At 42.6% G+C, this 14,297-nt stretch overlaps 1 protein-coding gene across 27 annotated transcripts in view; it reads left to right on the top strand.

Moving 5' to 3' along the window:
• The window catches only part of OBSCN (obscurin, cytoskeletal calmodulin and titin-interacting RhoGEF), a 286,978-nt gene that overhangs the window by 36,459 nt on the left and 236,222 nt on the right, over positions 1–14,297 (top strand). For all 27 annotated transcript variants that reach the window (XM_082192063.1, XM_082192069.1, XM_082192064.1 and 24 more), the window contains exons 4-8: positions 1,076–1,336; positions 4,590–4,892; positions 6,899–7,165; positions 9,164–9,433; positions 12,029–12,313. In XM_082192063.1, coding sequence (XP_082048189.1) covers positions 1,076–1,336; positions 4,590–4,892; positions 6,899–7,165; positions 9,164–9,433; positions 12,029–12,313 — 1,386 coding nt within the window. The remainder of the gene's footprint in view (positions 1–1,075; positions 1,337–4,589; positions 4,893–6,898; positions 7,166–9,163; positions 9,434–12,028; positions 12,314–14,297) is intronic.

Raw genomic sequence — 14,297 nt, 5'->3', positions numbered from 1 at the left:
TTATTTCCACTGGGGGGAGGAGGGAACTTGCCATGCAATGGGGCTAGCTTTACAACTGGGTGATTCGAGAGCAAATCAAGCCTAAGCCAATCCTATATCCACTTACCTGGTGAGTAAGCCCCATTGAAATCAGTAGGACTTGCTTCTGAGTAGATGTGTAGAAAGTTTAAAAACTTTTAAAGAAAGCTCAGTCATTACAGAGGCAGGTGAATCTCACCCATTACTGGAAATAAGACCAGGCTTTCCAAAGCACCTTTGAAGTAGTACCTGATACCGTGAACATAGTCTGTGTTTGTGAAAGGTATAGACGTGTGTGTGTGTATGCATCTATGTATGAAACAAAGACACAAATATGTGTACAGTGTTGGCGTTATTGACATAAACTACATAAGACACACAGTTAACATTTTCCATATACAGATGAAACTCGAAAAATTAGAATATCGTGGGAAAGTTCCTTTATTTCCATAATTCAACTTAAAAGGTGAAACTAATATATGAGATAGACTCATGACATGCAAAGCGAGATATGTCAAGCCTTGATGTGTTATCATTGCGTTGATCATGGCGTACAGCTTATGAAAACCCCAAATTAACAATCTCAGAAAATTAGAATATTCAAGAAAATCAGCAAAACAAGGATTGGACCTCTGAGAAGTAGAAGCATATCTCACTTTGCATGTCATGAGTCGATCTCATATATTAGTTTCACCTTTTAAGTTGAATTACTGAAATAAAGGAACTTTTCCACGATATTCTAATTTTTCGAGTTTCACCTGTATTTTAAATTGCAAATCCTCACATCAATGTGGTCTTGGTTATTCACTACATTTCTCTGATTTCCCTACGTGCTAACAAAATCTCCCTCTGTCACTTCGCTAGTAATAATACAAATAGTTATGAAGGATTCACCTCTGTAATTTATGTGCACAGGGTTTTAAATCTCTACGAATTAGAGAAAGTGATTTAAGCAATGTTATATCTTTTAGGTCCTCGTATTTAAATGTTCCGCTAATTTTTATTATTATTATTATTATTAAAAATAATTTCTTTAAAAATCTCCACCCCACCAAAGGGAATATTATCAAGAAACTGCCAAGGAAGACTGCGGTCAGCATAAATGACACAGCGATATTCTGCGTGGAGCTGGAAAACAAGTGCCAGAAATTCCGGTGGCTAAAGAACAAGGAAGAACTGAAGCCCAACAGCAGAATTGCCATCACTTCATCCGGCAAAGAGTACAGTTTGATAATCCGAGATTGTAAAATGGAGGACTCGGCAGAGATTGTCTTTGTGGCCGACGAGTGCAGAACGTCCACCCAGTTTACTGTGTCCGGTGAGCTGTTTTCTCTTCCTCTATGTGAAACCCACAGAGTATGGTTGCTCTGCCGCTTATGGTATAATAGGCCAGCACTAGGATGAGGAAAGTGGCTATGGTTAGCTTTAAGTCTTAGGTTCCAGGGCTTCTCAAAGGATGAAGCTGGCCCTCTTGTGGAGGGACTGGAACACAAGCAGATCTCCTGAATAATAAAAGTTTCAGCTAGCTGTTTGAAGCAGCAAGGTGGAGCACTTCTCCACCAGTCCATCTGTTTAATATACCGTATTTTTCGCTCTATAAGATGCACCAGACCATAAGACGCACCTAGTTTTTGGAGGAGGAAAACAAGAAAAAAAATATTTTGAATCCCAGAAGCCAGAACAGCAAGAGCGATCGCTGCGCAGCGAAAGCAGCAATCCCTCTTGCTGTTCTGGCTTCTGGGATAGCTGCGCAGCCTGCATTCGCTCCATAAGATGCACACACATTTCCCCTTACCTTTTAGGAGGGAAAAAGTGAGTCTTATAGAGCAAAAAATACGGTATTTGTGAAAAGAATATATAAAAATGCACTATGGAAAATTGCTTTCAAAACATGCATATTAGTCAAAACTGCACCCAAATATTTCTTATGAGAAATTTGCTGTTGAATTTTAATGAGGATTTTGAAAAAATGCAAATTGCTGCGATCCCTAAGCAAACCCAAGAGCTGTTGACACCCTAGACAACAACTGTGACCCGACAGTTGCATGTTGCTTCCCTCTCATGCTGAACAAAACGATCTTGCACCTGAGAATGCTCTTTCAGAGGAGGGGAGGGGCATCTGACTAAATGTTACTAAGCTTAAGAAGTCAAGGGTTAGTACCTAATATCTGATTTCAGTATGTAGCCAACCTACCGAACCTGAGCTGGATGCTAAACAGGCCGGCACTTTGCAGCTTTGGCCTTCCCATTAAACTTCAGGGGGGATGACAGTATATCGTGTGACACTGATATATATATTTATGTAGATTGCTAAGGAAGGAGGGAGGGTGTATCAGGCCAAGGTTCCCTATTTTTATTCTGTGTCTTACGAAGTCTAATGGCTCTATTAGACAAGTGCCTTGTTTGCTTCATGGAAAATCCTGGTGGTTCCATGTTAACATGCTGGTCACATTTAGGCAGTGCTGGATTCATGTACAGTGGACGCTTGAGTTGCAAACGTGATCTGTGTGGGATGCACGTTTGCAACCCGCAGCATTCGTAGCCCACGTCTGTGCACGTGCGGGTTGCGATTCAGTGCTTCTGCGCATGTGCAAAGCGCGATTTAGTGCTTCTGCGCATGCACGACTGCCGAAACCCGGAAGTAACCCGTTCCGGTACTTCCGGGTTTTGGCAGTCTGCAACCTGAAAAAACGCAACCGGAAGTGGACTCAACATGAGGTATGACTGTATAAGCTAAACAAGCTATAGTTTCGGGCCCCACTCTCTTGGGGGCCCCCCAAAAAAAATTAAGGAAAAAACAACTGGATGTACATTTCCAAAATATAAGATAAAAAACACAAATAAAATAAAATCTACATACAGCGGGTGGCGCTGTGGGTAAAACCTCAGTGCCTAGGACTTGCCGATTGTCAGGTCGGCGGTTCGAATCCCCGCGGCGGTATGCGCTCCCGTTGCTCGGTCCCAGCGCCTGCCAACCTAGCAGTTCGAAAGCACCCCCGGGTGCAAGTAGATAAATAGGGACCGCTTACCAGCGGGAAGGTAAACGGCGTTTCCGTGTACTGTGCTGGCTCGCCAGATGCAGCTTGTCATGCTGGCCACGTGACCCGGAAGTGTCTCTGGACAGCGCTGGCCCCCGGCCTCTTAAGCGAGATGGGCGCGCAACCCCAGAGTCAGACACGCCTGTACGGGCAGGGGTACCTTTACCTTTACCTTTACATACTCCCTAAAATATCACTGGTTTGCTCATTTCTGTGTATTTAGGGTGCCTACATTCTGCATGTGCAAATGGCTTTAGATACCTATTAGGGCCATAAATTACCATCTAGTCAACACAAAAAACAGTGACAATTTGTTGTTGACAAAGGACACCTGGACATATAAAGGGGCCCATTACCTTCAGTAGCTTAGGACCTCATCAAACCTAAATCCGGCCCTCCATTTAGGAAGAAAACTTGGAGCCATTTTTGGAGCCACTGCCACACTCACCAGCCATGACTCTGGCGTTTGGTTGTGGATCCCATGTGCTAACATGGCTGTGTCAATTACAGTGGAACACAATGAGCTTAGTGTAATTTGGCTTTCTGTCAGCATCTGCTAGAAGGACCTTTCTTGCCGAAAGGCGAACTGTGCCGAAGTCTGCAATCACCCCATTAAACAACAGGGATGGCAGCAGACGGGCTTGTGACGGGCATACCCTCCAATGTGTTGACTCGGGAAACCAGGACATGTGTCTTTCCCAGCCCTTGTTCCTCATGATCTGTGCGATCTTACGGAGCCCAGAAATGACCTCTGCGATCTCACACATTTTGGGGCACCCTGCTGAGAGCATGGAGCCCAAAACTGATTCAGCAGTAAAGATTGGGTTTCCTGAGGGGAAAGCAGCTGGAAAGTAGAAGTCTGGATGAGCTCTTAGGCTAAAAGGAAGCAAACTTAAAGCTGGGTGTATTAAAATAGCTGCAATGTATTGTAGGGTTTGTCCTCCCTGAAGCAAGGGTGAAGAAGGCTATGGAATTTTGTGGCTGGAGGCAAGGATTGATGTCTGGTACAGCATGACTTTTAGCGTGTTGCCTCTGGCATTGATGTGTGTGTATCCCTAAATGATCTGATCTTGAACGATCTGCATTGGCTCCCAGTACGTTTCTGAGCACAATTTAAAGTGTTGGTGTTGACCTTTAAAGCCCTAAACGGCCTCGGCCCAGTATACCTGAAGGAGAGTCTCCACCCCCATCGTTCAGCCCAGACACTGAGATCCAGCTCTGAAGGCCTTCTGGCGGTTCCCTCCCTGCAAGAAGTGAGGTTACAGGGAACCAGGCAGAGGGCCTTCTCGGTAGTGGCGCCTGCCTTGTGGAACGCCCTCCCATCAGATGTCAAAGAGATAAACAACTACCTGATATTTAGAAGACATCTGAAGGCAACCCTGTTCAGGGAAGTTTTTAATGTGTGACATATTTATGTATTTTTAATCTTTGGTGGAAGCTGCCCAGAGTGGCTGGGGAATGAATGAATGAATGATTATCCTGGCTTTTCAAACAGATCAACTTATTTCCCCCCTCTTTTTTCATACTACCCAGCTCCGAAGAAGCCTCCATCGCATCCACCAGTTGACCCAGTGGTGAAAAATAAAACAGAAACCTCAGTGATGCTATCCTGGTCCCCGCCTAAGATGGAGCGCCCCATCCCTATTGATGGATATGTAGTGGAGCGTAAGAAACTGACTGGATTCACTTGGCTGAGATGCCACGAATCCCCCGTTCCTGAAACTGAGTTCACTGTGAGCAACCTTGCTGAAGAGGCTGACTACCAATTCCGAGTGTCTGCAGTCAACAACTATGGCCAGAGCGGCTACCTTGACTTCCCAGGAACCTTGCACCTTGGTGAGTATGAAAAGAGGAGGTGTTTGCAGTCATTGAGGCTGGGTGCATAGACCTGCTACATCTCATGAAATTAAGAAGCCCTTGGAAGCTAGTGAGCTGAATGTGAGCTTTAGAGCATCAAAAGTGATTGCTGTATTGGGTTGATGATGTGGGAATGTTCAGGGATGCAGGAGAGGATATATTGTTTGATTATAGCCTTTCCAACTTGTGTAAACAAGTTCACAATTTAGCAGAGTAACATTCCCCCTTTTAAACTCACAGCAGATACGTTTGCTCCGGCTCATTAAGCCTCTATAATAACTGTTCTGGTATTTTCCCCTTATACCCTCATAAAAGATAATACATAACACAGTCTTCTATAAAAGTATAAAAAGAGTTTACTCACATTCTGTTCACAGTTGGATCCCAGAAGGCAGACTTAGCTTAGAAAAGTAACATACACCTGGAAACTATCGCATAAAGAGACAGTCCCATTGTGCTCTCTTGGCTGGAGGCCAAGAGAGCATCTTTGGCTAAGCAGATGTTGCTTCTTTGACTAATGTAGTTAGAGAGAGAGAGAGAGATGGCTGCCCTGTCCTGTGCTTTTGTCATTACCTGCACAGGTGAGGCCAAGCCCACCTCTGGTCACATGCAGAGGAAGTCTGTCCCAGCCCAGAAGGAAACAGGAAGTTTACCTGCTGGCTGGACAAACATTTCTCCTCATGTGCAAACATGTTCACTCTAGGATGTTGTACTTGACTGCTCTTGTGTTTCACATCCCACAGACAATTCAGAGGTGAACCTAATATTCAGCAATAATTTATTCAAGGTTCTTGGTATGATTTAGTAAGTTCTGATATGATTTAGGATTAAACCTCCTCAGGCTGGTCTCACAGGATCTCTGAGAAGTTGGTTAGGCTAAGAGCCACTGAGGAAGAACAATTTAGATTGAGAGTATTGTGGAGGGTAGGAATGATGGAGGAATTTAATTTTTGTGAATCCTGTTTCTCACCTCCTAGGCTAATGGGTGGATTGAAATGTAATTATTCTTTAGAGTTTGCATTTCTTCTATTTTTGCAAGACAGTTCTCAGTTCAAAAAATGTGAGCCAATAATAATTTCTCTGGTCATCCAGTGTTATGTTGGCCCTGAAGCTCAAGAAGGGGGAATACCTTACCCTGTAGGGTTAAGGGGGAGAACCCCAACAGAGATTTAAAAGCAAAAATATGCAGCAAAGTAAAGCAAGGAAACACAGGCTGGCAGACCTTTAAAATATGCCCTTCTAAGTTCCTCCCAAAGTTCCCCTCTTCCCCAGCATAGAAAAAGACCACACATTTGGTAAGTTAAATCAATGGTTTACTTACAAACTCTTCAAAGGTCAGGTTCATGTGCTTTTTCATACATCAGTCAGAAAACACAGGCAGTAAAACTTGGCTTAGTTACAGTGGTGAAAGTTCCTAAATTATTTCTGCAGGAACTCAAGATGAGCTTCTCATGTAGACTGATGTACAAGAATAGAATTGATTACCTTCCTTCCAAGGTGAGGGGGAGTGACCTAGCTAAGCCTGGCAGAACAGCTTACTCTATGGCATTAACCTCTTCATGCATACTTAAGCATGTTGATTATATGAGACTGGTTATCTCACAAATGTACCGTATTTTTCGCTCTATAAGACGCACCAGACCACAAGACACACCTAGTTTTTGGAGGAGGAAAACAAGAAAAAAAATATTTTGAATCTCAGAAGCCAGAACAGCAAGTGGGATCGCTGTGCAGTGAAGGCAGCAATCCCTCTTGCTGTTCTGGCTTCTGGGATAGGTGCGCAGCCAGCATTTGCTCCATAAGACGCACACACATTTCCCCTTACTTTTTAGGAGGGAAAAAGTGAGTCTTAGAGAGCAAAAAATACGGTAATCTCAATACAGTAGCAATCTACCTAAGGATGACGTGTTTTCTGAGTTGCATTACCTTTATTTTTTGCCTAGTAGTTGGTCATTTCAACTGCATTTTCTTCTTCTGTTCCACAGAACCAGTACTGGCTGTGAAAAGCCCTCTGAGAAATGTCGAAGTAGCGCCAGGCAGGGATGCAATCTTCACTGTTGACCTCACTAATACCTGTTCCGGATCGTGGTATGTTAATGGCAACATCGTGCAGAACAGCGATAAGTACATCATTACCAGAACCAAAACGTCGCACAGCCTCACTGTCAAAAGGGTCACAAGTGTTTTCAAAGAAGCAGAGGTGAAATTTGTCGCCAATAATCTTGAAAGCACTGCCAAGATAAGTTTGAAAGGTATTTTTATATGCATATTTCTTAGGATTTTTTTTTATTTGCTGGGGAGAGGGGTGCCAGAAATCCAGAAGCAAAGAGCTGTGTTTCAAAGCTTGCAAGCTCTGCCTTAACCACCCAGATGTGTGAGAAAGTGGAGGTTCGGTTGTTCTCGCTAGTACATCTGGAAGAATAAAGGGGTCATCACTTGGGACCAAAAAGATCTTAACGTAGGCACCAGGCAAGCCTCACTGGGGAGGCCATTCCATTCCATTCCTTTGTGGCTTAGGACCCTCGTATCTACGGAACCACCTCTCCTGGTCTGCCCCGCAGAGGACCTTAAGGTCCATGAATAATCATAGTTTAGGGGTCCCAGGCCCTAAGGAAGTCAGCTTATCCTCCACCAGGGCCAGGGCCTTCTCAGTGATGGCTCCGACCTGGTGGAATGCTCTGTCCCATGAGACCAGGGCCCTGCAGGATTTAACTTCCTTCCACAAGGCCTGTAAGACAGAGCTATTCCACCTGGCTTTCAATTTGAACTTAGCCTGATCTTTTATTCCCCTTCCTTCCCTCACTCCCCTTTTTATGAAGATTACCCACTCTGGGATCCCACAGCTAATTCTCCCCTGGTCTCCTCGCTGGCCCAAATAGGACTAATTTAGCCAGCTAGCCCTGGTGATCATATAACGTTTATTGGATGGCTTTCCCCCCAAATTGATTTTTTAATTCTGAATTTATTGTTATTCACGTTTTATACTGTATTTTATGCTGTTTTTTGTTGTATCAATTGTTTTAAATTTGTTGTTAGCTGCCCTGAGCCCGGTTTTCTGAACCGGGAAGGGCGGGGTATAAATAAAAAAATATTTATTTAATTTATTTATAATCAGGATGTAGCCACCAAAAAGGCCTCAGTACAAGTGCCTGACTGAATAAATAGCTGCAAACAATATTGGAATCTGAACATCCAAATTCCAAAACACTGTATAAAATGTTTTATAAAACTGTATCACAAATATGACCATTGGCCTTTGAATATCCAGTAAACCAAATGCCTTTCAGCCTTAGGCCGCCTACAGTGGTCTAATACAAACAGGAGGTGGTAGTCAACAAAGTTTTACTCAGAGTTAATCCATCACAATTATATATCAATTCAAAATACTCCGTAAAATTAAACATGGGGGGGGGGAGGGATATAAAGTATAATCTGAGTAACGACAATTACAAAAACTGTGTGTGTGGCAGGGGAGGGTTATTGTTTTTGTTTGTTACTATGATATGCATTTTTGTGTTTTTATATTGTAAATCACTTTGTGATGCTTGGATGAAGAGAAGTATAATAATAATAATAATAATAATAATAATAATAATAAAAAATGGGATGTTTAAATATTATAGAATAACAACAAAATATTTAAACAAGCCAATGTTTGTATATATAGAACTCATCAGTGAAGACTTGTAAGCCGCCCAGAGTGGCTGGGGAAAACCAGCCAGATGGGCGGGGTATAAATAATAAATTATTATTATTATTACTTGTTCTCTTAGCCCTTTTCAAACCATTGAATAATAAGATTATGTATTTGCCTGACTGGTCAACTTCTATGCATGGAATGGGAGGGGACACCATCTTGACTTTTGCCTCAGGCGTTAAAATGTCTTCAGCAGCAAAATGTCTCTTGGCAAGTCTCTTTCTCCCCTTTACATTGCTGCTGCTGCTGCTGTGGAATTTCTTTGAGTTCATTCCACATGTTCTCCCCGCATCCCATGAAAGCTCTAATGCCTTTATTACAATGTCGGCGTTGTTTAAATCTTCAGATTTTGAATTTGTCTAGAATGCAAATTTCAAAGTCCAACCTTTCCCCCCTTTTTAAAAAAATGAAATTAAACCTCACTCTGCTTCAGTTTTGGGAGGAAAAAATCACCTGATTTTCCAGTGCATGCAAAATGTTGTTTCAGTTGTATACTCAATCGTTTGCTCCCTTTGCTGCCAACTCTGTTTTGCACCTCAACTTACTTTTCTAGACGAAGTGGCAAAGTTTGTCAATGAATCAACCCCCGGAATCAAGGTCAAGCTCTCAGAGAAGTTTGAGCTGGTGTGCGAGGTCTCATCAGAGAACGAGCCCGTCATATGGAAGAAGGGTAAAAAACCTATCAGGCTAGACCAGAGAGTGACATTTACCTCTCAGGGAGTTAACAGAAAGCTCATTGTCCACAATGCACTGAAAGAAGACGAAGGGATTTACACCTGTGAAACAAAGGACGACAAGTTAACATTCCACGTTGAGGTCGAAGGTGAGCAGGGGAATCTGACTGCTTCCTTTTCACCATGACATAGCAATGTAGTCATCCTTTCTTCACAAAAATCTTGCTGACAATATATTTCTGGTAGTTGAACTGGCACTTTTGTTATTCTAGTGATCACAGTAAGGTTGCTGGTTGTTCAGGACTGAAAGCAGATGGATATGTTCAGGTATAGGGAATCCGACAGCAGAAGATCTAGGAGTGGCATGTCAATAGCTATGTTTTCAAGGGAGCTGTGTTGTGTAAATAAACAAAAATCTGCCCTTCTTCCCTTATGGGGGACACAAGAGCCCTTATAAAGTCCTTTGTAGGTTTTCCATCGGTCGGAGAAAATAACAGAGGCCAACCAGAGAATATTGAGAAGCAAAGGAGCTTGTAAGTTTGATCTTTATTGAACTATTGCAACAGGGTGCTCCCCTCACATGCAGGAGAAGGAGGAGGACCCAGAACAAAGGTGTTCCCGCCCTTATACAGTAGTACCTCAGGTTACATACGCTTCAGGTTACATACGTTTCATGTTACAGACTCCGCTAACCCAGAAATAGTACCTCGGGTTAAGAACTTTGCTTCAGGATGAGAACCGAAATCGTGCTCCGGCGGCACGGTGCCAGCGGGAGGCCCCATTAGCTAAAGTGGTGCTTCAGGTCAAGAACAGTTTCAGGTTAAGAACAGACCTCTGGAACGAATTAAGTACTTAGGTACCACTGACATTTTAAATTGCCTGCCCTGGAGTCCAAGACCACCACTAGAAACATCATACATACATCACAGAAAGGGGTGTAGCTCAAGACCACCCCCCAGATACATCATACCTACATCACAGAAAGGTTGGTCTACAACAGAAATCTGAGTGCGTTGTTTATCTCCTGTCTGGCAGGTTACCTGTTAATGATCACTTGATTGGATTACCTGGGGAGCCTGGCCAGTCTTTTGTAATGATAAATAATTAGTTCCTGAGCCAGGTCACAGGCTCACCCTATTCATACACAGACATACCCTTAAGACAGGATTTGTGAACAAAAAGACGGGGAGGCTTTTCCATTTTCCTTCGACCTTGCAGAGAAATATTTGAGGTCAATTTGGGAGGGACAAAATGGTTTCAGGACTTTTTCTGTGGGGTTTCAGACATGTGGTTTATATATGCAGTTATGAACATTTATTATATATATATATAAGACCTTTTTTTCCAGTTGCATCGAAGCAGCTAGGCCATATTTCACCTACACTTTACGGTCTACTTTGTAAATATAGGACCGATAGCAAGAAAACTTGTTGCAAGAGATATTCCACCCCCTCCCTCTGGAATACAATGTGTTATGTACTGAAGTTCTCACCCTGGGCCAGCAGGGGGATACTGTAGATAGTTTTCACTCAGGTCCACATATGCAAATAAGGGATTGAAAGTGACGTTCAGTGATTGGATAGTTACAGAAAGTTGTTTCAGTTGCGTTGTAGTGGAGCCCTATATAAGCAGGCTGGCTGAACCCTTCAGTTCAGTTCTGTTCTGGCCTGTGAATAAACAAGAGTTGTCTGAGGAATCGCTGTGTCGTCTGAGATGTTCACCCACAACTTAACACAATGCGCACGCACCTGGCTGGCCATAGCAGGAAACAGGATATAAGGCAACCTTTCCAGGGGCTGCATGTCAGTGGTGGACAGGGCCAAAGCAAAGCACCTTGCTCTGTAATTTGCTTCCTTGTCACTGCCGTCTTTGGCAGAGGGACTATTGGCCGTACATTCCTGAGGTCTGCTCCATGACCACCAAGAGCAGGGCGTCTAGCACTGCTGCACCAATTCTTTAAATTCCCTCTCTTTGGATTTTAGGTAAGCACCCCTACAGTATTATCTTTTAGCTGGTTGCCTTTTTCTGTAGTGTGTTTCCCAGCCATGTGTTTGTGCAGCTGAAGTTGGTTTACTGTTTAATTTTTGTACTTTATTCTGTGTAGGTTATATTGAGTTTTAAGTTCTTAAGTTTTGTGTGTGTGTGTGTTAGAAATCAGTAATTAATAAGCATGGACCAATGGTACCAAATAGTATGGGAAACAGCCCTACTAGAAAAATTAACCGATAAACTGAAACTGACATGGGGACAAACAGAAGAAGACGCCTTTACCCCGGTATGGCTCCCCTTTATCACATGCACAGCCCAACAAGACAACGACAATAATCCACCAACAGCATACAAATCAATATGGCTAACCTGATCCAAAACACCCACCCACCTCACCCACACACGAAAACAAAGATCACCACAGCCAATCACACCCTAGGCCAACCCCAACCTCTCCCACCACCAAAGAAACACAAATGAACAGCAGAGAACCTGCACGAGCAACACTGACACCAAACCCCACATATATTAAGCAAAATAGAAACATCGCCACCCAACCCCCCACCCCCACCCATCTTTCCCCCCCCTCTATCCCCTCCCCCCCAATGTCTCAACAAATGAAACTGATATGTAAAAATGTTACATGGAACAAATACGAGAAACATTACACATACTTAAAAAAGAAAAAGAAAGAAAAAAAGAAATCAGTAATTAACTGCTGTGCTTTGGCATGTGTTTTATTTTCCCCACTGCAGAGCCTCTGCCTGTGTTTGCCAACAAGGAGAAGGTACAGAAAGAGATCAAGGTTACCTTTTTAGAGAATGCATCTCTTCTCTGCGAGGTGGCCCAGGAAAACACAGAAGTGAGGTGGCTCAAGAATGGGAAGCAGATAATCTCCAGCAAGAAATTCAAGATAGAAGCTGAAGGAAAGACCCGGCGGCTGATCGTGCAGCAGGTAGAAAAAGAGGATGTCGGTGATTACACCTGTGAGGCCGCTGGCCAAAAACTCACCTTCAAAGTCGTTGCAGAAGCTGCAAAAGGTTTGGATGTTTTCCTTTATATGGTACCATCTATATTTGGGACTGCCTTTTCTGCTCACCAAAGTCCACACCCCCCAACACACACTCTTATCTCCTGGGCTACCAACCATGAAAAATTGCACATTCCACATTCCTTGATGGTCTGCTGCTAATTTGAATGGAAATGGAGAGTAGGTAATGTTGAGGTATAATGTAGCAGCCACTGGAATGTCAGCCCAACTGACTGCCCTATTGGGCATCATTTTAGAAGTTTTTTTTAATATATCAATCAATCAATCAATCAATCAATCCAGAGACCCAACAAATCGTTACAAAGCAATGCACAGTTCATACAGCCTACCTTCAGGTTAAACAAGCATTTTGTTCAGACTTAAAGATAGGGATCATTGGTTCTTGCAACCACCGACAAAAACTTCGCCACTGCTAATGTTCTAGCATTTGTCCGGTCTTCCAAAAGGAACCTGACATAGTGAGCCTCTGATTTTCCCGGGGAAGGTACCAGCAAGGGTAATATCAGTTCAGCCCTGGCTTGCTCATATTTTGCACAGTGCAGCAAAATATGTTTTATAGAATCGATGTCTTGAGCACACGAGCAAGGTCTGTCCTGGTAGGGAACTTTTATATATATATAGTGAACAAGTCCTTAAGCAGACTCTGTATCCATGATTTGAAAAGGGGACTGTTGCCTACAAACAGAGTTTATAGATCCGACTGCTGTGTTGTGCTGCAACCTGAATTTTGTGTGTTAATCCACAGGAGACTAGTGTTGGAGGAGAACTTGCCTTTTATGGGGTATATTAAAAGTGATTATAGGTTAATGGGTGAAATATACTCGGAGTCCAGAGTGGATTTCATGCTCTTTATTCAGCCCATAGTGGTGAGGAGGAATGGAAGTTCCCCCAGAATGTCTGCTTTATATTTTTTTTTTTTATAAATTTTTTTATTGGTTTTACAGATTTTTTAGGACAATACAAACATATAAAAAGACATACAAACACGTATAGTTTCATAACCTTTTTTCATAAACCGTGTTTCTCCGACTTCCCCATACCTCCCCTTTCTGCATCCCAATGTCCAAGAAGTTTTTAGCAACTCTAAATACATCTGTCAGTCCTCTGTCCTCTTACTCTTTTCTTCATCTAATCTTATTTCGCTGTAACCCTTTCTTACTCAAACCTCGACATTCTAACATTCAGCAAGTTTATAATAGTCCTTAAGGTAAATCTTAAATTTCTTCCATTCTTCTTCCGCCGTCTCCTTTCCCCGATCGCGGATTCTGCCAGTCATCTCAGCTAGTGTCATATAGTCCATCACTTTCATCTGCCATTCTTCCAAGGTGGGTAGATCTTGTGTCTTCCAATATTTTGCGATGAGTATTCTTGCTGCTGTTGTAGCATACATAAAGAAAGTTCTGTCTTTCTTTGACACCACTTGGCCGACAATGCCCAAGAGGAAGGCCTCTGGTTTTTTAAGAAAAGTACATTTAAGTACCTTTTTCATTTCATTATATATCATTTCCCAGAAAGCCTTAATCTTCGGGCATGTCCACCAAAGGTGATAGAAAGTACCTTCAGTTTCTTTACATTTCCAACACTTATTATCAGGCAAATGATAAATTTTTGCTAGCTTGACTGGGGTCATGTACCACCTGTAAACCATTTTCATAATATTTTCCTTTAAGGCATTACATGCCGTAAATTTAATACCGGTGTTCCACAACCATTCCCAGTCAGCAGACATGATGTTATGACCAATATCCTGTGCCCACTTAATCATAGCCGATTTAACTGTTTCATCTTGTGTATTCCATTTCAACAGCAAATTATACATTCTTGACAAGTTCTTAATATTGGGTTCTAACAATTCAGTTTCTAATTTTGATTTTTCCACCTGGAAGCCAATTTTCCTGTCCTGTTTAAAGATCTCCATTATTTGGAAATATTGAAGCCAATCTTGTACTTTAGATTTCATTTTCTCATAGCTT

This window comes from Podarcis vaucheri, assembly GCF_965113315.1.
Source record: "Podarcis vaucheri genome assembly, chromosome: 12".
Classification (NCBI taxonomy): domain Eukaryota; kingdom Metazoa; phylum Chordata; class Lepidosauria; order Squamata; family Lacertidae; genus Podarcis; species Podarcis vaucheri.
The sequence above is the reverse complement of the archived record's forward strand: the minus strand, read 5'-3'. Positions and strand labels throughout refer to the sequence as shown.